The 27,988-nt window shown below is 42.8% G+C and overlaps 3 protein-coding genes across 3 annotated transcripts in view; 1 reads left to right on the top strand and 2 right to left on the bottom strand.

Annotated features, from left to right (window-relative positions):
• bmp6 (bone morphogenetic protein 6) overlaps positions 1-14,114 on the bottom strand; it is a 79,365-nt gene extending 65,251 nt beyond the window's left edge. Inside the window, exon 1 of the mRNA XM_084048642.1 lies at positions 13,003-14,114. Within this exon, the coding sequence (XP_083904768.1) occupies positions 13,003-13,450 (448 nt within the window). The 5' untranslated portion in view covers positions 13,451-14,114. The remainder of the gene's footprint in view (positions 1-13,002) is intronic.
• LOC311038477 (serine/threonine-protein kinase RIO3-like) overlaps positions 1-27,988 on the top strand; it is a 354,170-nt gene that overhangs the window by 213,698 nt on the left and 112,484 nt on the right. The window lies entirely within an intron of this gene.
• The window catches only part of LOC311038606 (enoyl-CoA hydratase EchA19), a gene marked incomplete at both ends in the record, with an annotated part of 32,709 nt that continues 25,077 nt past the window's right edge, over positions 20,357-27,988 (bottom strand). Inside the window, 3 exons of the mRNA XM_084048178.1 lie at positions 20,357-20,464; positions 21,883-21,998; positions 24,213-24,362. Coding sequence (XP_083904304.1) covers positions 20,357-20,464; positions 21,883-21,998; positions 24,213-24,362 — 374 coding nt within the window. The remainder of the gene's footprint in view (positions 20,465-21,882; positions 21,999-24,212; positions 24,363-27,988) is intronic.

Below are 27,988 nucleotides of genomic sequence, written 5' to 3'. Positions count from 1 at the left end.
TTCATAATGGAATTCAAAGGGGCTCTAATCGGGCTGAAACCTTGCCCGAATTTGGAGTCAAACATCAATGTGATATGTCATGGATGACTGATATCACAGCTGGCCACGTGAAGTCCGAGATCAACATTGGAGCCAAGCTGTTCTCATGTGGATCCTGAGATCCACATGAGATCTGCTTGATGTTGCCGTGAAGCTCAGCAACATCAAGCAGATGCACAAACGTGCTCGTCAAAAGGGTGATACACCAGCCCACCCAGACCTCTACCACAGACCCATCAGGCCAGGAGTTCACCAGTGCACCAGTTGGCAAAAAAATCTGTCGGTCAAGGATTGGCTTATATGGACGTCAACGTGCCTGCCTCAAAACAAGGCAAAAGGACCACAAACGCTAAACTCCTCCTATGATCTTCGCAAGCGATGAACCAGACATCGTCTGTGTTTTCTTTTTTTCAAATGTGTTTTATACTTTTATACCATAGAGTACTTTAGATCCACATGATTAGATTGGCCTACAATAAAGAGGTCCATCTGAAACCTATGGTAAAGGTACATGAGGAGTAGAAAAGCACCTGCCTCGTTCTTTCATTTGAAGGGTGAATGGGATAAGTGGGAACCAATCCGAGAGACCACATATAATAAACCAACACGAGAGGGAGAGATGTTCTGCACCTGATAACCTATTCCTGTGAAGTAGGTGAAATACTGTATAGAATCAATAATGGGGAAACACACTAAAATCACTCTTCTTATAATGTGTTTGTTTCTGTTTTTAGTTGCGACCACACATGTAGCATGGGTCACTCTGTCAGAAGTTCAAGCACAAACAGAGCTGTTTGTTTTTACTTTTACATTTCTTTTTACATTTCATCACATAGTGTACAGTACACTATGCTATGTAAAAGGTTTCACAAATAAAATGCATTACTTTTTAAATACATAAACCAGTTTTTATCAGATGTAACGCTGGTTAAAACAATCAACCTCATCTCTACACAAATCCCCGACCCCAAATGTTTTTGGCCATCAACATGCACGCTGTGAGATGAGTGAAAAGGTTCTCATATACTGTAAACACTTTCAAGTGGCGATACTAAATCGTATGTCCGCTATGCAAGTCCGTCAGGTCCACTGCACTCCCTGTCCCTGCACAGAAACACCCTCTCTATTAATGTCTGTTCACCAGCACATGGAGGGGAGAGTGATAGAGAGAACAGAACACAGGGAGAAGGTGTGACAGAGTGCAAATACAGGGGGAGAAAGAACGAATAGAAAGGTGAAAGAAAGTGAAGAAAAAATGAAAAAAGAGGAATAGACGTGAGAAACTATTATTCCAGTCATTAGGAGACAAGCATTGACGGTTACATTCCTCACAGTATACTGGGACAGATTCTGAAGCATGATTTATACGATGATGTCGCGCTGTGAAAATAGCCGATCTACAAGTTCACATAAATCAAGCGAGTGTGAACAATACAAAGGACAAGTAAACTTAGATGGAGAGAGAGGGCAGGAGGGAGAGCGAGATAAATTATGCCTCTAAACATTTGAGTCTGTGAGAAAGAATGAGAGAAACATTGTGTGTGAGTGACTCTGTGTATAGTACAGTATAGATGTATATATTTACATATAAACACAACCTTCTATTCCAAATATGACCAATCCCCAATCGAGAGTGTTTATGTATCACGCATCTGAACACCCACAATTCAAGTAAACAGACATTTTACAGTATCCATAGAGCAAGAGCAAGACAGACAGACAGACAGACAGACAGACAGACAGACAGACAGACAGAGAGCATACTCATCAGTCAGGACTGAGGTGCCAGGCAGGTTTACTCAAAAACATCTAAGTGATAAGATGTCTGTTAGCTATCACATCATCAGCCATCACCTCAGTCTTTTCAACCCTTTTTTCTACCTTCACTTTCTACATCTATTTCTAAATCTAAAGTATTTCCATGTATAATATTTAGGGGATGTCTTTACCCAGATTGCACTGGTGAATGCATATATTTTGATTGAAGCACATACATGAACATATATTTGCACATAGAACACAACAAAGCTTGAGAGCTTACAGTATTTCAATTGTGTTCCTTTAGGTTGTGGCTCGGTACACAGTATCTACTGTACACTCTCTGAATCTGGGGTTTTGAGGTCACGCATTCTCACTGCAACTCAATGCAACCATCTCTACGCTAATACCTAAACACAACCATTTTAACATTATACCATTATGACTCCTAACAGCATGTACTGTAAGTGATTTCCACTGGAGTTGAGCTCAAAACCCAGCTCCCACTCGTTGAGACACATGGAGGGACACCGGTGGTGGTGCTCGTTTTGGTTCACCCGATAACCTATTCAATCCACCACCACGGCTTGCTTTCTTGGACGGCACGGGCAGGCTCGCTGCGTTGTTGTCAAGTGATTTAACAACTTGAACCCCAGGAACATTCGCCAAAAATCGCCAAAAATCGACAAACACGTTGCGACACATTTTGGCGAAGAGATTTGGTGTAGACAGAAAAAAGCAATACTGTACAAGTACACTTGTAACTCAGGTCGGTTTTAATAAGACTAGAGGGTTTAAGTGGTTAAAAAGTCATGCATTTGCACATACAAAGGACATTGAGCGAGTCAAAACGAGCACTCCTGAGCTCAACTCTGGTGGAAATCAGACGTTCTTCTCTCTCTCTCTCTGAATGTTATCTGCTATGTGCCATCTGCACTCCCTGTGCTTCTCGCTTTCTTTCATCGGATGATGTCTCTCTTTGTAGGCCTTAAGTATGATCCCATCACGTCTCTCCCTTCTCCCTCTCTCTGCATGATCTTTTCCTGATCTCTCCCTCTCATCTCCAACTGTTTTCCTGTTAGTATCATGTTTGGAAAGTCAGCCCTCGGGTCAGCCAAGGGCTCATAAATTTGTCAGTGGCAGCCTAGTTTAAAGGGAGGCTTCTTGCTAGGGAGTGTCAGGATCGCCGGAGCACGCAGGGGGCCTTATTCTCGCGGTTGTTGTTTCAGGCACGTCCTCTTTGGAGGGCAGACCGAGCCTAGAAACACAGGAGAGGCGCTGCGGGGCGTTGCAACTTTCCCCTGTGACACAGTGTCAAAAGACAGTTTGGACAACCAGATGAGAACCTCGATTGACAAATGTTGTGTTTCCACGTTTACTGCAATGCACGCATGCATAAAGCGTCCATACACACATGAATGTACATGCCGGCCATTAGTATATGTACACTCTCACACACATACGAGTGCATACACACAGCCTTCCTATGACCTTCCTAGGACCCTAAATCAGTGCTGGCCTGCTGCTGTCTCCCCTCCCTCCACATCTGGGTGTGTGTCCCCATTCCCCCCCACCCCACCCCCTCCACATCTGGGTGTGTGTCCCCATTCCCCCCAACCCATTCTTTTTATTGGCCAGAGATAAATCCTGGGGCCGTCCCGGTGGCTTGACAGAAGAATGCTTGCCGTGACATTTATGCCATTCCTGTCCACTGCTGTCATCTCCATTAACACAAGTGCAGTTACAGTAGCTCTTCTGACAGAGCAAACCATGGTAATGATTGGGGTTAACTGGGTACGCTGGGAACATGCAGGTCCTGAAGTGGCTCATTGGTACTCACAAGTCAAGGCATTCATTGTTAGATCATGTAAAAGTCATTGTATGTGACAGTACTAAATGAATATCTGCTGACTGAGGAGCCCGCAGTGTTAACTCTCAGATCTGATATGGGTTGGTTTGACAATGTCAGGAGGAAATTGGTAATAATTCAGATTCAATTGAATAATTACAACACAAAAGGTAAGAACAGAACGGTCAATCTCGCATCAGGCTTTGTCAGACCTGAACTTCAACAGCCACATAGTATTACTAAGTCAGCCTATACTATCACCATTAGAATATATCAAAGATTAAAGACAGTGTCTTGTCTCCCTACAAGAATCGATAAGACAGCTGCAGCTGATTCGGAACGCTGCTGCTCGAGTCCTTACCAATACCAAGGAAGTGGATCATATCCCATATCAGATGTTTACGCTGGCTCCGTTTCTGTCAAAGAATTGATTTCAAAATACTACTGCAGATTTATAAAGCATTGAATGGTTAAGAGCCAAAATAAATGTCTGATCTTGTGATACATCATGAACCATCCAGACCTCTCAAGTCATCCAGGACAGGTCTGCTTTCTGTCCCCAGAATCAGAGCTAAAAGGTGGAGAAACAGTGTTCAGTCTATGCTCCACATGTGGCACACACTCCCAGAAAAACTGCAGGTCTGCTACAACTCTCAGTACTTTTAAATCAAAGCAAAGGCCTTTCTGTTTGCCGCTGCCTCTGAGTTTTCTTATTCTTGTCATTTTATACTCTTATTTGTATATTTTATTTTAATTTCATCTTATTTCAAATTCAATTTAAATCTAATGTTTTGTAAAGCACTTTGAACTGCCTTGTTGTTGAAATGTTCTATAGATTAGAAATAAACTCCCCTTGTCTTGCTGTGTGTGTGTGTGTGTGTGTGTGTGTGTGTGTGTGTGTGTGTGTGTGTGTGTGTGTGTGTGTGTGTGTGTGTGTGTGTGTGTGTGTGTGTGTGTGCGTGCACGCGAATGAACACACAATAGAATGAGCTGCATAACGATTTACATATGCCCAAGTATTCCCGCAGCACACGCACGTGCACACACTTGTGGAGACATTTGGCCTTCAGAAGTAAACACACACCCCCACACACGCACGCGCGCGCGCGCGCGCGCGCGCGCGCACGCACGCACGCACGCACGCACGCACGCACGCACGCACGCACGCACGCACGCACGCACGCACGCACGCACACACACACACACACACACACACACACACACACACACACACACACACACACACACACACACACACACACACACACACACACACACACACACACACACACACACACACACACACCTCCTCACTCACTTAAACACTATTGTACTTTATAACTCTCTGGATGCTTCTGTCCAACTCTTGTTTGTTCTCCAGCGCCCAGTACAAGGCCTCCTCCAGGACTGACAAATGCAAGACAAAGGTTGACAGGTTTACAATGAACAGCAAGCACTATTAGTGAGAGAGCACTAACCAGGACATGTAAACACTCACACACATTTAACCCCCTAGTCCGACACTGACACTGTCTTCAAATGTGTACAGTGTTAGTTTACTCCCGTTTCAAATCACATCAAGTAATTCTTGCCCAGGTGCAACAGGTTCAATCTGGCATTCTAGCAGTAAGTTAACGTGCAAGGCTAATACCACCACCTAGCAGCATTGCAAAAGACTAAGCTAAGCTCTGCGATTGCAACACAGTCCCAGCAGCACTGTTCCGTACAGAAGAAGACAGAAGTAGAAGAGAGAGAGACCGAGAGAAAAAGCAACCATGACAAACATGTACAAAACTCAGTGAAAGACGTACAAATGCAGAGGAGTCACGTTAAAAAGAATAATAGAGAGGCGAGAGATGAAGAGAAAGAGAGTGGAGGAGAGTAGACTTAACTTAACTAAGGCCCTGTTTAGATGACAACGGTCTATAGAGAAAACGCAAAAAAGTGAAACCGCCTTCCAGAGTGGAAATCTTTGAAAACGCTCCGCCTTGCGTCTCCATGTAAACGCGCAAAACGGAAGAAACCGCAAAACGTGTGACGTCATGGCGGACGTGGGCTTACGCCGCCTATGCTATTACATTGGTGTAAACAAACAGCTGTGATAGGAAGTAGAAGTGATGGTTCTACGCTTGCGTGACTGGTCTGTCTGGCAGCGCGTAACACCTCCACCTAGCCACCTGGCATGCACACTACAGCGTTTTCAATCACTGCTGCGTTCTGAGTAAACGCAGAATAAATAAAGGTACTGTTCTGATCGTTACCGTGTAAACGTGGCCTAATTAAACCACAATATATTTAGTTGACCGGAGTCCCACAGGGCTGTAGACTAGGCCCCCTCCTGTTTTGGGTCTAAACTAAATATCTTCTGCGAAAATAGCCGATCTAAAAGCTCAAAAGGTGTCGCAACACCATTGTGAGCTTATAGAACTGCTATTTTCACTGAATGCTCAGCCCAACATAGGGGCGCTGGGGTTCAAGTGCTTAAAGGTTTTGTCCTGTCCCGTAGTCCTCGAGGCGTAGCAGAGCAAACAGAGCAAATTCCTGCACGCCTGCACAGCAGGTGATAAATGGGGGCAGCGGGCTGTAATCAGATGTTCCGTCTGGGTTATCAGCTCCACTCCGCAGATCGTTAACGTTTCGGGAGTGTGCCGTGTCTCACGTTCTTATCTCCTCTCTCACTCCTCCGTCCCGACACTGCAGCTATTTACACCAGCTGGATAGAGCTGGGACTTACGTCCAGGGAAGGGACGAGGCCCTAGGGAGGGAATCAGGAAGGAAGAAAGGAAGGAGTAAAGGAAGGACGGAAGGAGTGAGAGAAAGGAAATTACAAGGAAAAACACAACAGGGGCGTTAGATAATCCTCTTACGTAGCCAATCGTGGCAGCTATCTTGTCAGGTTGGAGAGTTATTTCGTGCAAAGGACTGATATCATCAGTTGGGGGGGGGGGGGGTGTAAGAGCAGGTTGTGTGACAGAAAATGGAATGCTCTCTTAACAACGGCTATCTCCCGGCCTCAGGGTCAACCGTGAGAGGTGTGTGTGTGTGTGTGTGTGTGTGTGTGTGTGTGTGTGTGTGTGTGTGTGTGTGTGTGTGTGTGTGTGTGTGTGTGTGTGTGTGTGTGTGTGTGTGTGTGTGTGTGTGTGTGTGTGTGTGTGTGTGTGTGTGTAGGTGTGTAGGTGTGCAGTGCACGCATGCCTTCATCCCTGGCTATGTACACACCTAAACAGCTTTTGGAGGCAATTCTCTCGCTTGCTGTGGACAATAAAGTAACACAAACAAAGACATGCACACACACACACACACACAAACACAAACACACATACATACATACATAAACAAACACACTTATATCCACGCACATCAATATAAGACCTCTGAAAATAAACTCGAATCACATTGACAATGGAGTTGTTCTCTAACACCTTGTGTGCTTTTGACAGAAATACTGCACAACTGGAAAAGTCATAATGCTGTGAAACAGAGATGTTTCCTCCATTAACCATGTTTGTTTCTTTGAGGCAGCAGAGTGTTTGGCCAAAGAGCTTGACAACCAATACAATCCAAACAGGAGAAAAGGGAAGCACTTATAAATGCTGTAACTCAATAAGCGGAATCATTTGTATATCTTGGGCCGTTCCTGTACTACATTCAGAGTTCAAGGGAACTTACAGTATGGCGGCAGTGGCATTTTTGATGCTTTAAACACATGAAAACAAACATAGTTTATAGTTTGTTAAATGTAGTTCTTCCCACCATTGCTAACAGGTACCAACTGCCAAGTTTACGTCTCAGAAAAGATTTATTCCATTGCAGCATATCTTGAATTCCTTGCTCCATTTCCTCCTAATACTGTTTACTGTACTTGCTAAGTTGGGGTGGAGTGATGTGTGCTATTGTTTTATTTTAAGGTTCTCTGCAGGAAGCATTTCATGATGGTTTAGCAAGACTTTTCCAAAGCCCCCACCGCACACACATGCATCCAACAATTAACTCTTTGATCGCGCCCAACTAATTATTTGATCATGATAGGGCTTTGGGACATGTTTCGGTGCAAAAGAAGTGGCTTACCTGAGCTTAGGGAGCTCAGAAATGCAGCGGGCATCATAAGACAGGGAAAACAGCCGCTTAATAAGGGCGCTGCATTTCAGGATAAGCCAGAGGTTGTCTAGACCCAGCTAATCTACTGAAACCCCCCTTCTTTTTGATTTATGGCTTATTGGCCTTTAGTGTGGGAGGATAGTTGGGCCTGATGTGGATAGCTGTTGACTTGGGTAAGAGGGCTAAGTGACAGCTCAGCTATAGCAATGCAATGAAGTGTGCAGAAAATGGGATGAGAGGAGGAGGAGGTAGAAAAGGAAGGATGAGAGTAGACATGTTGGCAGACATATACTAGCTATTTCAGACAATATTATTGAACTTGCATTTAAATAACCATATACAGTATATAGAATCATCTAGCTTCAATGGGCCCATTGCTTGCAAGAAGAGAGAAATCGAGGGCTTTTTTGCTTTTGGAAATATCCTGCTATTCTAAGCAGGTCAGCTAATACGGCAGGAGGGTGGGGACAGGTTCACCTGTGAATCATGAAAACCACAGAACAGAGGAGGGTATTTGAAACCACAGGCAAAGTTAGAACAAGACCGACCCTAAAAGCCAAGGACGGATTTTCCTGGATTATTATGGGACCTTCCCTCTCCAACCACCCAGCACACAAACACACATGGATGGGAGTGTAAACAAGAGATGGCGGCATCCACTGCCAAGCCAAGCTTAAGGAAGGCCCCCTCACCTGTCGCTCTGTCAGTCAGTCAGTCTGTCTGTCAGTCAGTCTGTCTGTCTGTCTAGGCATGGGAGAGGCAGGGCGAAAGCAAGCCCCATCACATTTAAACATGGGCGACACAGGAACAACATTTGGAGTTCTCGTTCAGTGAACCATGAAACCAAAGCCATTTCTGTGCATCCTTGAGACACGGCTGCCAGATAGTAATAACTTCACCACAGTAACCAAACCTGATAGGAATAGCAAATGAAAAGCTTTCCAATACTGGTCTGGCCTTGAGGTTGTTGTTTCGTTTTGTTTTTGTTTTGCACATTAAGATCAGCTGATGTAGCTGATTAAGACGCTTAACTACTGTAGAATTCCAATTAAAATCTGAATTAAAAAGTCTATTTTCAAACAATGTAACCAACTAAATCATGGAAGGGGGGGGGTTGTGTGTGTGTGTGTGTGTGTGTGTGTGTGTGTGTGTGTGTGTGTGTGTGTGTGTGTGTGTGTGTGTGTGTGTGTGTGTGTGTGTGTGTGTGTGTGGGGGGGGGGGGGGGGGGGTGTTCTGCCCTGTTTGGGGCAGAACATTTTCCAAAGAATTTCCAAAAGTTCCAAACATTTTCAAAAGAAATTGAAAATAGCAGATCTACAAGCACAACACATTGCATCTTGACGTGTTGTGAGTTTGTTGATTGGCTATTTTCAAATAACCAAAGTATAAAATAGGAATTAAGTGGTTACGTGTGTGTGTGTGTGTGTGTGTGTGTGTGTGTGTGTGTGTGTGTGTGTGTGTGTGTGTGTGTGTGTGTGTGTGTGTGTGTGTGTGTGTGTGCGCTTTAGTTAATTGACTGCTACGGTAGCTTTAGGAGCAACTGGCAATGCAATAGGACAAGTCGGGACCTGCAGTCTGTCACACAGCATGAGTCATGCAGAGCACAGTGTCACCTCAGTCAGACCTCAGTGGAAAACGTCCTCAAAGGCAAAGAGTGATGAACGCGCTATTTTAGGAATGAAGATGAAAAAGGTAGCTAGGAAAAATATGCTTCTGGTCACCCCGTGAATGTGATGTTTTTCCACCACTTGCTCGCTTCTCTTTTCCCGATGAGTCAATGGGTCATTCTGGACCAGTGATGAAAGCTATGGAAGAGAGAGTGACTGAACAAGAGGTCCACATGAATCATGCTGGCAAGAGATGGGAGAGGGAGGCATCTGATTCACACTATAAGCGCACTTGAAACTGGATGTTGCGCTGGGGCTCTTAAATCTATCCCCCTCTCTCTCTCTCTCTCTCTCTCTCTCTCTCTCTCTCTCTCTCTCTCTCTCTCTCTCTCTCTCTCTCTCTCTCTCTCTCTCTCTCTCTCCTCCCAAGAGAATCATCTCTGAAAATGAGCACTCTATCTGCACTGCTGCAGTAGCTGGCTGTGAAAGACATCAGCACAGACCCATGAGCCTAAATCATAGCCAACGTCTTCCATGGCTACGGGTCGGTCTGCGGCTATTTGAAATCATACTTCTTTACATGGAGGTGATGAGAGATGTCTTTATAGTGTAAATAGGTAGAATCTGGGTTAGAATCTGATGTGAACAAGCTACACTTCGGTGAAAGCAGAACTACTGTCATCTCCTTTCCCTTCCCAGCGGGTTGGTTCACACAGAAATGTATTCAGTCTGGTACTGTGCTAACAAGAACCTTTCAGTGAAATGTCTAATGAGTGAGTATGGCCTTGGCTTAATACATGCCAGTGAAACCTGCCCCAAATGTTTCAAAACTTTTCAGATTGTTTGGGATCTTTCATTTGTTCCTGGTTACATTTGTCTCGGTTTTAATTTGTTGCTTCATGTTTTGGCCACACGTGATATCCAGATTTTAGAAGTCGTTTTTGAAACAAGGACCACCCAGAAGTATTGTTGGACTTTTCTTCTACAGCTTTCTAAGTCACTCAACGCAAACCACTCCAAGAGAGAGAAAGAGTGAGAGAGACAGACAGACAGGGGGAGTGGGGGGAGAGAGATGGGGAGAGGGAGAGAGGGCAGAGAGAGAGAGAGAGAGACGCATTAAAAACTAATCGGATGGCGATGACACACGGTAGTCGTGCAGGGCCTTATTTGCAAAGCAGATGGGGAGCCTTGGCCTGTCCGACATTAATTACAATCACATTTGGGGAGGAAGCCGTCCCTCCTCCAGGCCAGTTAGGACTCTGTGTACGACTGGAGGAGATGGCAACCTAATCCCCTGGACACCAGAGAAATCTGAGGGAATCGTCAGAAGATGCACAGGACGTGATTAATCAAAGTGGACGGCCAGATGTGCAACAAAGCAGCGGGACTGTGAATGCGGACTGAAAACGAGCAGAGGAATTGCACAAAAAAAGCCACAGATATACAAACACCACCACCACCACCGTAACACTCCCACACACAGAAGCCAGCAGAGACTTTTGGTTATTTGAGAACAAAACGGCGGCCCCCTTCTGTCCCACTATCTGGTTTTCATCATCGCGTGTTGCAACAGGACTACTCGGAGCACCAATAAGTACAGAGGCATTTGCTTTAAGTTTATAACAACATCATGGCAAATTCTGTCCAAAAAAAAAATTGTGGTATTATTGCAGGCTATGCCTATTAAGCTGGGATTTATGGAGGAAAGAGTCAGAATGTGGCAATCCATATTTTATTCAATTCATATTTATTGCCATCAATAAACCTACACTGTGATGGCTCAGTAGCCTATAATTTTTCCAAGGACCCCAAATTCTTGACCCCCTCCTTTTCTACATATATCTAACTATGGGATCTAACAGTTCGAGAAAGGTTTAAATAGACAGCTTTAGAATGCATTCCTATTCAATGATACTTTCCCATGGCCGGATAATGACAATGTCCCTTGAATTCCCAAGAAAGAATGACGATCCATCTAAGCTTTAAGCCGCCTTGTCCAACGCGCCTGGCTCTGGCAGGGCCTGTTTATCTTCACGCACTCTGTTTAGAGTCTCTCTGTAAACAAGTGGAGCTGCTAATGGAAGGAGGGGGGCCGGAGGCTTTTATGTTTCCAAACCCGTTATGATTAAAGTGTCTCTCTTTATCGTCATCGGTTCTAATTAGGGAAAATCGAGCGAGGGCAACACAAACAATGCGACGCAATTTACGCACGAAACCGCAACTCCGTATGGATGGCCCCCGGAGGGTCAGCGCCAGGAATAGCCTTTTATATACAAATACCAGCGGTGGTGGTTTGGGGGTGGTTGTTGATAGTTCGGTGAGGATACGAGGTCCATTTCCCTCCTTCTTTACCCGACACATAAATCATGGAGGAGATTGCACAACAACACTCTGACCACATGCATTTCCAACAGAGAAATGAGCCGAAGGGGGGCCCCATCTATCACGACAAAAACCAACCAAATGCAACAATAAGTTTATTCGTCAGCTATACATATATATATAAATATATATATATATATATATATATATATATATATATATATATATATATATATATATATATATATATATATATATATATATATATATATATATATAATCACATCTCAAAATAAATAACAAACAAACAAAAGTGCATAAGAGTAGTTTTTAGAGCGATTTTAGGGCGACTTTTAGTACGTGGGGCCGTGGTGCGCGTAAAGTCTCATTTATACTTGGTTGCAGGCTGGTGTTGCATGCAGTAAATAGCAGATATACAACAAGCTCACTTCGCTCAGCTTGTATATCTGCTGTTTCCTGGGCACGACACCGGCGGCACGCAACTATAAATGACGCGTAAATTAAGTGGCCCCTCTCCACTGCGCGTAATTAACCGCTGATGCGGAACACCTGTTCACTCCTCGGCGATGTGACGCACTACGTATTAGTAATGCTTCATGTCAAACTGCCATCAATCTCGTGTATGAAACATCTACAATGTTAAAACACCATTATTGGCTGTTTTGTTTCGTTTAGTTCGCTATATAAAGTTTGACTGCAGCTTCCTCTTACCCAAATAGGCTCTATGCACAGCAGATATTATCACTTCCTTCACAGGTGTTACCAATGATACTAATGAAGGCTCTGTTCCATTTAGTGTAGCACAGTGGTTTCCACGACCCCCATAACTCTGAGAGTGACCCTTACGGGTCCATTTGGTTCCATTTGTACACTCTCAGAGTTACACACCTGTAAGGGGCCATTTGGAAGCCCATGAGGGTCCCTGGACCCCAACTGTAGACCCACTGGTGTAACAGAGTGTTTCCAGTGAGCCAACATGCACAATATCAGCACCCTGACTCTGTTTGACCAGAATGGAACAGAGCCTTCATTAGTATCATTGGTAACACCTGTGAATGTCTTCATAATATGGCTGCTGTGAATAGAGCCTATTGCCGAAGCTCATCATCACCATAATATGGTGCGCTAAATGAATCGCTGCAGAACACCTGTTCTCTCCTCGGCGTGACGCACCACATATTAATGATGCTTCGTTCAAACTGGTCGATTTGAATGGTGCACCAATCACGTGTATAAAACGTCTAAATGTTCCTTTTAAAACACCACTCTTCGGCTGTTTTGTTCAGTTAGTTTGACTGGCTTTCTTACCCAAATTGACGAAGCTCATCACCATGTCAGCGTCGTTCAGGAAGGCATTCTCCTGATACGTCGCCAGAGGAGGACCCTGGGTCGTCGTCGTCAGCACAGACTGGTGATACTGGTCCAATAAAAGGCCGTCCACCTCGTTCTTCTCCTCGTTCGATATGGTGTTGTACAGATCCAACATGAACAGCGGCGCGGAGTTGTACTTTCCATTGGACAGATGGTGAGGTCGGGGTCTGTGCGGCAGCCCGAGGATGGACAGGATCTCCTTCTGCATCTCGCGCTTCTCGTGCGTCCGCAGCCGCCGGTGCTGGATGAAGCTCGGGTGATGCGCGGCGACGACGACGTCGTTGTTGTTTCCATCGAATAAATAATTGCTACCTGCGACGAGGAACGTGCAATAAGCGCTCCACCACAATCCAACGAAGGCGACAAGCCAGCAGCTTCTTGTCATGGTGTGTTCCCAAGTGTCTCTCCCACTCCCAACTGTCCCTTTTCGGTCCGCTATCCAATTTGAAATGGCAGATTTTGCTCCAATAGAAAAATAGAATAACAAATAATTTAAAAAAGGAAAACGTGTTAAAAGAATAATACAATTTTTTTTTTTAATAGTTTGTTGAAATAAAAAAAATTAAAGCAAACCACAAAATTATATTCAGGTGCGCAAATACCTATCACAGCCGTAGTTTAAAATGCAATTAAAAAAGTATAAAGCCATTTCAAATACTTCCCATTACAAAATGCGTAGAATAGCGTTGGCACCGCTCTCATTCTGACTCCGTATAAGCGCACTGTCCTGCTGCTGCTTCGACTGGCACCATGTAAAACTTATTCTGAAAGCTTCTCATCCAAGCAAAGTCTAAATTAGACCCCAGTCAAAAAGTCTCATGAAGCCAAGTTCACCCGTAAAAGAATAACAACTCTCCTGAAAGAAGCCATTTTACTTTAGTGGATATATTTGCTTTCCGAAATATATCATTTTTCCTTTTCCAAACCCTGCAGAGAAAAAGGTGAGTCTTTTCCAGTTGCAGTTTCCCCGGCCGTGCACGTCCTCCTGCGCACTGCGTGTGTGTGTGTCTAAATAACGGGCATTAGCAGGTAGTTGGTGAAACCGCCCAGTCAGTCAGTCAGTCAGTGTGTGTGAGTGAGTGAGTGAGTGCGTATTGCGCACATAGAGGACAGAGGTGGAGCTCTGAGCTATAAGGAGTATAAGGACAACTCCATCAGAAGGTGAATGTCATATGCAGTGGTGTAAAGTAATTAAGTACTTAGTATTTACTCAAGTACTGTAAGTACAATTTATTTTAAGTTATTTTTCCTTAACTGGAGTATTTACAATTTGCAGTGCTTTTACTCCATTACATCTCAGAAGCAAATATTGTACTTTTTACTGCACTACAACTATTTGAAATCTTTAGTTTCTAGTTACTTTGTAGTAGGCCTACATACATTACCCACTCCAGCCCATTTCGGCCATTTGAAAATAGCTGATCTACAAGCTCACAATGCAAAATATCTTTTACATTTGAAAACTTGTGAAATGAGACATTCTGCATAATGAGTACTTTAAGTACATTTTGATACCAATACTTTTATACTTTTACTCAAATACATTTTGAATTCCGGACTTTTACTTGTAACAGAGTATTTCTACATTACAGTATTGATACTTTTACTTAAGTAAAACACTTTTTTGCTTTTTCCACCACCACTGGTAAGGACAATTCCATCAGAAGGTGAATGTCATATGATTATATGTTTTTGTTCAGTGAACTGTGTTCAAGAGCCGAAATGCATGTGTTCATTTATACAAACTTCGCCGTTAAGGGAATCTCTAGGTCTCTTTATTAACACACAGACCTCTATAACAATCACTCAATCAATGTATAATCTCGACTTGTTATAGTTTATAGAATGGCTGCGGAACGGTGCAATAAAATAATAAACCTCGTCTCAGTCTGCACACACACACTTGGAATAAAATAAACGCACGAGGGGGTTCCTGTTTGGGGGAAGCCACTGTTGCGGTGCGTTAATGGTCAGTGTGCTTCTTCAGCTGACGCACGACCCCTGACGATGGAATGGAAAACAGCAAGCAGACAGGACGTGGAGTTTAGAACACAGCTTTTTTAACAGTGGTGGAAAAAGTACTCAAATGTTTTACTCAAGTAAAAGTATCAATAATGCAATGTAGAAACACTCTGTTACAGGTAAAAGTCCAGAATTCAATTTTACTGAGTAAAAGTACAAAAGTATTGGTATAAAAAATATATTGAAAGTACCAAAAGTAAAAGTAGTCATTGTGCAGAGTGTCCCGTTTCACAAGTTCAAAATGTATTAAAATCTTTTGAAAATAGCTGATCTACAAGCTCACAATGCGCTGCCATGCAAAGCGCTGTGAGCTTGTGGATTGGCTATTTTCAAATAGCCAAAATATATAGAGAGTTTAAGTGGTAAGCGTAATTAAAAAGTAACTAGTAACTGAAGTCTTCCAATAATTGTAGTGGAGTAAAAGTACAATATTTGCCTCTGAGATGTAGTGGAGTAGAAGTAAACGTATTGAAAATTGGAAATACTCCACTAAAGTAAAAAAAAATACCTCAAAATTGTACTTAAGTACACTACTTAAGTAAATGTACTAAGCTACTTTACACCACTGGAAAACAGCAAGCAGACAGGACGTGAAGTTTAGAACACAGCTTTGGAGGGGTTTAAAGGGATGACCTCACTTGTAAACATGGCGACGTGTTGTCCATATAATTAAATACAATTATATAGCCTACTGTGCATTGAATAAGTAGAGGGTAAATAAGACTTTACCTACAGTATAGTGTCATAGGTGCCCTGTGAAATTTATACTTGAAAAGCGCTGTATACAAATATAATTATTATCATCACAATGTATTATATTTCTCTATGTTTTTGTTATAGAGGCCAATAGTTAATGTGGAAAGGTGTGTGGGGGCTCTCAATTTTGTTATTCTAAATACAAAATGGTAGATCACAGGGTAACAGGATAGGTGGGCACCTCGATGTTAATTTGGCCATTTTTTCCTAAATGTAAAAAAATAAAATATCTGGAAAATGTTTTTAAGTTAAGTATACATGATTAGAACATGCTTAAACATTCGCCAATGAAGGTCTAATATTTCTATTGCTACATAACCTGTATATCCAGTCATGTTGGCGAATAAACAAGTTGAAGGCATGTTCACATCATGTATACTTTACATTACAAGACCTTTTTTTTTCTTCTTTTTTTTTTTACATTTTGGACAAAATAGCCAATTTTACATTGAGGTGCCCAGATGTCCCTAGTGCCCACCTATCCTGTATGTATGTATCCGATGACAGAACACATTTAATTTTATTCTTAATGCAATGTGGAAGGAGAATAAGAGATAAGCCTATCACAATCTCTCTGTGCCTCTCTATCTTTGTCTGTCTGTCTGTCTGTCTGTCTGTCTGTCTGTCTGTCTGTCTCCTGTTCCCTACTTTTCAGCCCAATATGTTGTGTCTCCACGTGCTCAGATGTGTGATGGCCCTGCTGATAAAGAACCAGGGGTGTCCATATCTCTCACTACTGCTGCTGCTGCTGCCAAGGTCTGTCTTAACTGGAAGTGCAGAGTGATAACCTACATCAAAGCTGGTTCAAACACACACGCACGCACGCACACACGCACATGGAGATCATTATAGTTTTGCATTTTTCATTAGATCATTTTATTTTGTTATAACTTTTTGTTTTTAATTATTTTTTAAAGCGGGTTTGCTAGTTAGTTAATAGCTTTTGAAAAGGCTTAGTTTTAGTTTAGTTCGTATTAGTTTTAGTGTTGGTTTCAGTTTTTTATTGTAACATACGGTAGTCAGCAGCGAGCTTCACAAATCCCACAGTGAAATTAGCTGACACGACATATCGTAGCTGTTGTTGATCGCCTAGTTTCACTATTTTTGAAGATTTTTGACAATTCTTGACAACAGGGCTTAAAAGTGGCTGAATTGTTTATGCGTGAAAAATATTGACAAAGACGTAAGGCCAGTATATACTGTCTCCGACCGCCAACGTTTTGTTCGGGGAGGTTCGGTTCAAAACTGAGGACATTTTCTCTTAGTTTTAGTTTAGTAAACACACAATACGGTTTGAGTTAGTTATCAACTTGTATTTCAGTTAAAGCTAAAATGTTTTCTTCTCCAATTCTAGTATTTGTTATTTTGTTACCCTGACACACACACACACACACACACACACACACACACACACACACACACACACACACACGATGCAGACACAAGCTTGAACAGACACGCTCACACAAATTCTGGTCTTGTGAATAATGTCCTCACGGTGATGACCTCCTTATCTGGTCCTTCTCTCATTGGTTTTGGCGTTGAACCAGGAAGTATGTGAGTAGTGTCCCACAGAACCAAACCAGAGGGGAAATGTGTCATTTTCAGTCAGTCAGTTTGTTGTGAGTCATTTCAGTCATACTGGGTACAGATAAAACAAGAGGCTAATGGACATCTTCAAAGAGGAGCTTCACTGGCCTTGCTACTGTTCAGTAGGTAGACGACAAGCACAATGCACCAACCGGCTCATATCTTTCAACCTTGACATTTTGAGTGCTTGAGTGACTGTGTGTGTGTGTGTGTGTGTGTGTGTGTGTGTGTGTGTGTGTGTGTGTGTGTGTGTGTGTGTGTGTGTGTGTGTGTGTGTGTGTGTGTGTGTGTGCGCGCGCGCACTGGGGAGAGAAGGGAGAAACACTAAACAGAGTCTCTGGATTCTGTCATCACACTGTCTAGACAGGACACCTCACCCTAATCATCTCTCTCTCTCTCTCTCTCTCTCTGTGTCTATCTCTCTCCTTTAGGGCTCTCTTTCTTACTCTCTCTCTTACTTCTTTATTCACACTATAATTTTCTTCATTTGTTTCTCTTATTTGCTCTCTCTCTCTCTCTCTCTCTCTATCCCTGTGTCTTTATGTTTGGGCTCCATTTCTTTCTCTCTCTCCTTACTGTATGTCTATTGCATTCTTTAAGACCAGCCCCCCTCTATATCCATTTCTTTTAGGCCTTTAATTCCCTCTTCCAAGTCTTCCTCCATCTCTCTGCCCACTCTCATTTATTGTCTCCGCCAGGCCGAAAGGCATGGCGAGAGAGTATGTTTTACCCCCTGTCCGTCCGTGTGTGTGTGTGTGTGTGTGTGTGTGTGTGTGTGTGTGTGTGTGTGTGTGTGTGTGTGTGTCATTCTGTCTTGTCTGTGTACAGCTAATCTCTGGCACCGTTGGCTTGATCGCAGCGAAACTGTGCATACACAGTCCCTGGATGCCAAAGCCGAACCTCTGCTCCAAATTTTTCACATGGGCCTTTTATAGCGCCACCAGGAGGCCGATTTGTGCAAAACACATTTTTGAACAGTACTCCTACAAATTTTGGCCAAAAATCCCCCAAATCGGTACACAGTATCTCTATAGTCATTAAAAGAAACGGCTCATTTCAGATTTTTCATATTCCATCCTGATTGGCAAAAATTGTCTTTCAAAGTTTGCAGGAGTACTGTGTTTCGAACAAAATGCCTCAAATCATGAACACAGCATGCAATTTCCGTGAAATTTTGCACACACATTCCCATTAGGCCGAGGAAGAAATGCCATTTGTAAATGTTCAAATCAGCCTTATGGTGGCGCTGTAACAGGCCGATTTGTGTTTTTACCTATAACTGCACCGATCAGTGTAAAACTTTGTATGCACACTCTCTAGAGGCCAAGGACAAACCTTTGCCCTGCATTTTTCACATTTGCCTTTTATAGCGCCACCAGGAGGCAGACTTATGTAAAACACATTTTTTGATATTAAGCCTTCATATTTGATCCAAATTTCACGCAAATCGGTACACATGATCTCTATAGTCATGTGATCAAGACGGATCTGTTTGATTTTTCATATGCCATCCTGATTGGCTAACATTGACATGTAATGTTTGCAGGAGTGGCCCGTTTTGAACAAAATGCCGCAAATCATGAATGCAGCGTCCGATTTCGGTGAAACTTTGAACGCACATTCACACTATGTTGAGGAACAAATGCCACCCTTTTAACATTGGCCTGTTATAGCGCCACCAGCAGGTCAAATTTAGCAAAACACATTTTTAGAACAAAATGCCTCAAATCATGCATACAGTGTCCGTTTGCTGTGCAAGGCCTAGGAATAAATGGCATCCTTTTCACATTGGCCTATTACAGCGCCACCAGGAGGCCATGATAACCTACCTGACCTGGCGGAGACTTGTGCTCCGAGGAGCACTTTTTCTAGTTTCCATCTCATTTGCTCTACCTCTTGCACGCGCACACGCACGCACGCACACACAGCCGTGTGGTTTTCATAGTGTGTGTTTATGTGATGGACATAGAGAACGAGCCACTCCAACTCACCAAATGAAGGGGAGGTGTGCTCCAAAGCCAAAGGAATGCTTGCACCTCGCAAAATGCTACCGGGAAATGCTGAATCTTAAACGCTAATTACAATGCACAGGTTCCTAGCATGCACGCAGAGAGAGAGAGACACACACACACACACACACACACACACACACACATCTTATCAGAGTCATCAGGAGCACCTCATTCTGCAGCTGCAGGTGTGGTGCTTTTGATGTCTTTCTCGTCTTGTCTTAATGTTTTGTAGTAGCTCTGTGTCTGTTAAGTCTTTGTACATCCCTACCAGCCTCCCAGTGGGTTTACATGTGTGGTATGTCTGGCAGACAATGAAAGGTTCCTCACTGAGAAACTGCATGAAAAGAAATCCAAATATTGCACACATCAATCTGTGGAGGTGCCAACTAAACTCCTTTGTGGAAGAAAAATACTATAATTCATATGCAGTTAAACAGTGTGCATAATGTTTGTCCGGGAAACATGGTCCCTATAGTGTTTTAATCCATCCTTAACGACAGTAAAATGACAGTAACAACTTATGGTTAAACACCAGCCCAGAGATCATAGTGTATGTATATTAGGGATGCACAATTAATCCGGTCATCATATCGGGTAATAAGAATGCATCGTTTTTTAGAAGTCTGCATCTGCACCCCAAATCACAGTTCCTAACAGGTACACATACATATAAGGTAAACCCTAATGGAAACTTGTATTGGCTCCAACCCAGAACATGGATGCTGATACATTTTCATAAGCCTGGATCTTAGGGTAGGATTTTAATATTCTTAAAACATTTAAGAACACTTAACTGTATGGTGACATTATACTAGGTGCACTAATGGTTCAGGTTTGGTTAACGTGTGGGGTGAATATGTGCCCTCACCACCCCCTCAGTGACGACTCCAATTCCGAATACAAACTAGCTTCTAGGAGAATTTCCCTCCTCTTCCTGTCCCCGAACTGAACCTGGTCGCCCCAGCGACAGCCTCAGATTGGATGACAGGGGCTCCATGGTCGATCTCATACTGCATGGCCTGGATGAAGAAACATACAGTACGATGAACCATGAGATCACAATGAGAACTGACATTCCGTTATTTACAGAAATATGTATAAAATGTGTTAAATAAAATAGACTGTTGATGGGGAGATTTGATGCATTCAAGGATAGCATTTGTTCTGCAATATATTTGGGGAACTGAAAATCTTAATTTCTACCCTGGAACCAAAACACATCCATCCAAATAAGCAATCTACTTTAAATATACAGCTGTCACTATCGTGTTGTACCAAGAGTAAAAATGATCGTACAAATAAACAAATGTCTTAAGTTATTATTTATAAAATGTTATTCACTTAATGTCATCAAATTTGGCAGCATTAGCCTAATGTCTCGCTCACACCAGTAGCGGTGTGAAAAAAGTGGAGCATCAATGTTGAGAACATTTGAACTGTGTGGCGAGACAGGCCAGCAGCCATCCAGAAGTGTACTATGCTCTGAAGTGAGCGTGGACTAGGCATACACAATCGACACCACTTGAGATGGATAGAAACAGACTATTGTATGGAAGTACCGAATATCGATAACAACGTTTTAAACTAGGAGTCGTAGATGTGAAATTAATCAAGATTGAGTAACTGCATGGCCTATTTCTTACCTAAAATGTATAGGTAAATTACAAACAAGCTGCCAGATATAAGTGTCTGTACTTCTCCTTCCTGCATGCCAGTGAGCACTTGTACAGGGCAGAGCTGTACTGCCTTGAACGCTTGGAGCAGTGGAGCTCTTGCTGGACCACAACTCGCTTATTTATGAGGGTGTCACTTATACCTCGTACATCGCATAACCCCAATTTATTGCATTTTGTGAGAAAAATGGAAAGTTAGAAATTACTGCCGCTATTGGCGTGCTTGTGATCTGACCAGATTCAACACTCACCCCTACCTAAATACCAACCCATGACATGCCCTTGATCAAGGCACATAACCCCCAAACTGCTCAGTGGCCAACGGTAGAAGACTGGTTGTAGAGGGCAGCTCCCAGGTGTGTGAATGTCTGTAAATGTACGAGTGTGAAGCAGGGCGTTGCTGGAAAAAGGTTATTTGTGCTCAGCGAACCTACCCTGGTCAAATAAATGTTAAAAGCTGCAATCATGATTCAAACCCACTTCTCCTGCGCAAAATGTCTACCAATGAGTTTAGACTGGAATTCCAGCTTGGGCAGTGGAGATATTGTGCTTTGAGCAACTGGTGTTCCTACCCAAACACAATTTCTAGATTTCTCAATATAATACAAGAGCACTGCAGATCCTGCAGTTGATAAATTAACATACTCTATCAGATTGGCTCAAATAACCCAGTTTATCCTGGTTTGCAGATTTAAATCTAATCTAATGTATTTTTTTCAGATCATAGTCCATCCTTTACTTAAGGAGTCCTATATCAGGTGTACCTCTGTGAAGGAGGGAGCATCAAAGGCGCTGTAGATGGCCGAGGACCGGTCGGCGCGTAGACACTGCTGGGGGAAGGAGCTAATCTGCTCTGCTAGCTCCATGGCAGCCTGTAGAGCTGACAAGCACAGACGTTATGTAAGTGCACCAGCAAACACGCAAATTATTCACAAGCATACATACTCATTATTCACACAACCACACGTCTACGGTGCACGAGCATGTTCTCTCTCATACATACATACGTATGTACATACGCACAAACACAAACCATAAGGCCATAAATACTATACCTTCAACACAGACATTTACTCACATAAATTAGATGCTCAAAAATAAATACATAAATATTTACATATTCTTTGTGTGGCCCTCTCTCTGATACACACACACACACACACACTAACATTATGTGTATTACTATTCTGTTCAATTATTCCATTAGCTCAGACCACTTCACAGTTAACGGCCCTCAGTGACGACTGGTATTCTCCATGTCCGCCTATAGCTGCTGTGTCTGTCTGTGAGCTTAAGTTAAGCCACTTTGTTCCCTCAGCCACATGAAAGCACTGGACCACATCCAGATCTGTGCTGTGGAGGAAAAAAACGGGCCTTATGATGGTCGACTTTGATGCCCTCTGTGCGTATGGGTGTGTGTTTGTGTGTGCATATAGGGTAGCCTTTACGTACGTACGTGCGTGTGTGTGTGTGTGTGTGTGTGTGTGTGTGTGTGTGTGTGTGTGTGTGTGTGTGTGTGTGTGTGTGTGTGTGTGTGTGTGCGCCTGTGCGTGTTTGTGCGCACATATACACACACACACACACACACACACACACACACTCGCATCTGTGTGTGTGTGTGTGTGTGTGTGTGTGTGTGTGTGTGTGTGTGTGTGTGTGTGTGTGTGTGTGTGTGTGTGTGTGTGTACACTGTAATGTGTGCGTGTCTATTCGTTACCGCCTCTACGTTTTGCTCTGATCTCTCCCTGTGCTAAGTGATCAAGCTCAGAGAGACCAATTAGACGGAGGCCTGGTTGCAACTGTGGGAAGGAGCACTTCCTAAAAGAATTAGCTTAATCTTCTTCTAATGTCTAAGGAGGGAAGGAGTGAATCGGGCAGAGAGCGGAGCTGAGGAAAGCACATGGAAAGGCTTTTTGGGGATTTGAGGATGGAGGACCGTTCATGCATTAATATAACACAGGAAATGCACGCATAACTTAATCTTCAGCTGCTTGTCCGAGTGAGGAGTGGACAGAGGTAATAGTGAGTTATGGCTTAGACACGGCACCGGAGCCAAACAAAGAAATCAGATTCTTTGGAACAAATTCAAGATTATAGATGATTCTCTCAGATCTCACCCTACAGCAGTGTATTTCTGGAACTATGGGACTTGACCCAAAAGTGGATTATGCGCCTGTTTCTGGTGGGTCCAAACACGACTAGTCCAACTTAACGGATGTTAAATCCCTCTGCTACACCCACCAATTTGTCCTCACATCTCCGCCAACTGCCTTACTGTATGTGGCCCCACGTGGGGTACAAGGGAAACCGAGTTCCAATTCACGTACAGTACACACTGAACGGCACCCGACAACTAGTAGTTTAAATATGACGCTCTGCATGGCGATTGGTCGGGAAAAAATATGAATGGTGTCTGGATTTTTGTCAGGCATTATTCTCATTTGGCAATGGCTTTTCATATCTGTCCTAGTGCAAATTATGTTTATTATTATTACACCTTTTTCAGGTCCTGCTGGGGCATCACAAGAAAGAAAAAAATAAGTGAGTAGAGAGTACTTTTACTTCTACTCCACTACATCTCAGAGGCAAATATTGTACTTTTACTCCACTACAATTATTTGAAAACTTTAGTTACTAGTTACTTTGTAGATTTTGAGTATTATTACAAAACATACATTAACCACTTCAGCCCTATATAGATTTTGGCCATTTGAAAATAGCCGATCTACAAGCTCACAATGCGTCTTATTGTGAGCTTGTAGATCGGCTATTTTCAAAAGATATTTATACATTTGAAAACTTGAAATGGGACATTCTAGAGTAGACAATGAGTACCTTTACTTCTGGTAATTTAAGTACATTTTGATGCCAATACTTTTATACTTTTACTCAAGTATATTTTGAATTCCAGACTTTACTTGTAACAGAGTATTTCTACATTGCAGTATTGATACTTTTACAGTACAAAAAAAAGTACTTTTTCCACCATTGGCCACCATGTATAATTTTTTTTACCATACCATGAGTTCTAAAAAGGCAACAACAGTCACAACAGTGACGACACAACAGAGGCTAACTCAACTGTCTCAGATACCTTGGCCGTCAGGAACAACTCTGTTGGCCAATCCGTAGGCGAGAGCTTCCTGGGCACCGACTGGCCGTCCAGTCAGAATTAGGTCCAGGGCTCGGGACAGGCCAATGAGACGTGGAAGCCGCACTGTGCCCCCATCGATCAAAGGAACTCCTACAGTGAGATAATATTCATTTTAATAATGCAGTTTATATATAATGAACTTTGAATTAATAGGAAACCTTGCAGTTGCCAGATATAAGAGGAAAAGGGTGTGACTGTGCGTGTGTTCGTGTGTGCGTGTGTTTGTGCGTGCGTGCGTGCGTGGGTTATCGGTCCCTGAATGAGAACATTTGGGCGTTTGAGAGGAGACATATTTCAGCCGTGGCCGGTCAAAGGCACCCCTATAGAAACCGTGGATATTTTAACAGACTCAAATTATAGGTTGATATATATTTCCATATGCATGAGATGCATTGTAACGTACAAACGATATCTTAGACCATCCATTATACATTTCATACCCATAATTCTATCGAAACATCATGTGTCTAAGTCCACTTATACACGCTTTATACATTTTGACACAATCCATATAAAGCATCTGCTTAAAGTATCCAGTTTCATACAGGCTAGAAGCATAGTTCAGAAGCTGCTGACAGAATACATATACTGTACATATCGTGTGCATATTCATGTAGCCAATGTAGAATTCTCATGTTTTAGGCTGCTGCGTTTTCCCTGCAGTGTTGCTGCATTACAGCATTTTTGGAAAATACTAAAGTACTAAATAAATAATGTTGGAAAGATCCAGCGTGGACGGACTTTCTCAAATGGCTACCACTTAAGATAGGTATTTACACTGCGTAACAGCTACAGCACAGTGCTGGTCAGTGTTAAGTAACTAAGTACATGTACTCAAGTACAGTACTTAAGTACAATGTTGAGGTATTTTTACTTTACTGGAGTATTTCCAATTGTCTGTACTTTTACTTCTACTCCAAATATTGTACTTTTACTCCACTACAATTATTTGAAAACTTAGTTACTTTGTAGATTTTGATTATTATTACAAAACATACATTAACCACTTCAACCTGTATATACATTTCGGCCATTTGAAAATAGCCGATCCACAAGCTCACAATGCGATGCATTGTGAGCTTGTAGATCTGCAATTTTCAAAAGATGTTTGTACATTTTATACATTTGAAAACTTGTGAAATGGGACATTCTGCATAATGAGTACTTTCTACTTTCGGTACTTTCATTTTTATACCAATACTTTTGTACTTTTACTCAAGTAAATTTTGAGTTCCGGACTTTTACATGTTTACAGAGTATTTCTGCATTGCAGTATTGATACTTTTACTTAAGCAAAAAATGTGAATACTTTTTCCACCACTGCTGGTCTCAGGAGCACGGGCCTAAGAAATTATTTAGGGAACACATATCATACTGCTGCTATCGCTCAAACTACGTGTGCCAAAGGAACAGAGTTTTAAAGTAATCAGGGGCCCTGATTCCCTGACAACGTTCAGATTCTTTCTGCCCTCAGTGATGGTAATCAACTCAAACTGCACAATGCTCTAAATCCACACAGCAATTTCACTCTCTCCGTAGACACATTTGTCTATCGTTGTGTTCACCAGAGAGGGGGAAAAAAAGAGACAAAGCTGTATGAGAGTCTGTAGAGCATAGACAAAGAATGAAAAACACAGAGAGAGAGAGAGAGAGAGAGAGAGAGAGAGAGAGAGAGAGAGAGAACAGACCAGTGAGAGGGAAAGAAAATAAGGGGTGAAACAGTTAATCGAACACATGATTTAATCAATCATTATCATCATTATTATTTAAAATAATTGACTTGAATCAAATACAAACTCAGGCTCGCAACGCATTATGAGCTTGAAGATCGATTCAGAGTTTAGTTTGGATCGGAGAATAGGGATTACATGGTTAATCAGACTAGTTTGGTTGGTTAGAAAAAAATGAAGAGAGAGATAGCCAGAGAGAGACAGACAGAGAGAGACAGAAAGAAGGGGAGAAGACAGACGAGTGAGAGGGAATGAAAACACAGAACCAGAGCTGTGAGGTACAGTGAGTTACTGGCCTCCATCCTAATTGCTAAAGAGCAACAGCTGCTGGGGACTGGAAGCTCCTGCCGTTCTCCGCACCCCCGCTTCACGCCACAATCCTGACTCGCTAGATCCTCAGAGCCCCTGATTCCATTTGACCAGCCCTTATTGAGAGCACATGGTCATACATGTTTTCATAAGCCAAAAATTCTAACTTTCTTCTCCTTTGTTTGCGTGCGTGCGTGCGTGTGTGTGTGTGGGGGGGGGGGGGTGTCACGGTCACAGGGCTCTGTTTTAGAAACAATGAGACTTTATTCATAATCAGCAAGTTATGTTCATGTATGTATCCTTCAAATGAATAAGAGATGCAATGCACAGAATTCTGGTGTTAATACATCTGCAACCAATCCAGGGGTTCAGACAGTAGGCACATATGGCAATCTGACAGACACAAGACTGTGATTTGGTGTGCGTGTGTGTGGGGGCGGGGGGGGGGGGGGGGGGGGTTGAGAATACTAGATTTCAGTCTATAATTTCTCAGTCACCCCATATTAGCCAAGATTGTTATATTTGAATTGTTATTATAGTTTATGGGTGAGCTCTACCAGCTGATGAAATGTGACATGAATGACATCTATATTAGTCTTTGGCTAAAAAAAGAATGAGTGCATGTACTTTCAGCACAGGTGTGTGTGTGTCTTTCAGTATCAAGTACGAGTTTTCATTCATGGAGCAGTCGTGCGCGCACACCGCACACACACACACGCACACACACACACGCGCACACACGCACACACGCACGCTATCCTCTGGGACAGAGAATAGATTAGATAGTGCTGCAGACAGCCTCTTTATGTCGTGTCCAGCACTATCATCCATGATTACAGCAACGGAAAAAGGACGGAAGTGAAAGGGAGAAAGAGAGAGAGAGAGAGAGGGAGAAAGAGAGAGAGAGAGAGAGAGAGAGAGAGAGAGAGAGAGAGAGAGAGAGAGAGAGAGAGAGAGAGAGAGAGATTAAGAAAGAGAACAAAAAATATAAGTCAGGAATCAGGATGGCCTTCAAAGTGATACAGAGAGCAGGAGAATCCTGGTCTACCTCCCCACAGGCTGTCTGTCTGTCTGTCTGACTGTCTGTCTGTGGTTCTGCTGGCACCGCTGCTATCAGCTACAGGAAGGATCTCCCTCTTATCCAGAACCTGCAACACCCCCTGCCTCTCTCTGATATTCCCGTCTCGTGTGTCCTGTTTGCAGTAACACACACACACACGCGCGCGTGCGAGCAGACCTGTCCTTTGTCCTTTTGGGGAGCAGGGCGGTTGGGAAGCATCTCCTTGAAGTTGTCTTAACTATAAAAGGAAACCGTTTTGCAGACCTGACATGAAAGGCCCAGAGTTTGAGAAGTAGATGAACACATGAGTCTGAAGACTCACTGTTATATAAAAATGTGTTTCCAAAACAATACGCCTCTGTTGTGAGAAGAAAATGTATTCCTTGCTGTAAGTTCTTTATTCTGTGGAGCAAAAATAAAGTAGGTTCAATCTTTATGCTATTTTCGGAAGTGATTGAACAAGATGTAGAACCAGACCCACTTTTAATAATACTTGGGATCTCTGAACAATCAATTTGATTACATAATACTCAGCAATTTCTTTCATATGGGTTAATCATGGCAAAAAAAACATATCCTAATGTTCTGGAAGAAGAGGGAAGTGCCAACTCTAAAGT

This window comes from Gymnoscopelus microlampas, assembly GCF_963454915.1.
Source record: "Gymnoscopelus microlampas genome assembly, chromosome: 22".
In the NCBI taxonomy this organism is placed as follows: domain Eukaryota; kingdom Metazoa; phylum Chordata; class Actinopteri; order Myctophiformes; family Myctophidae; genus Gymnoscopelus; species Gymnoscopelus microlampas.
Note: the sequence above shows the minus strand (reverse complement) of the source record. Positions and strands in the feature narration are given on the sequence as shown.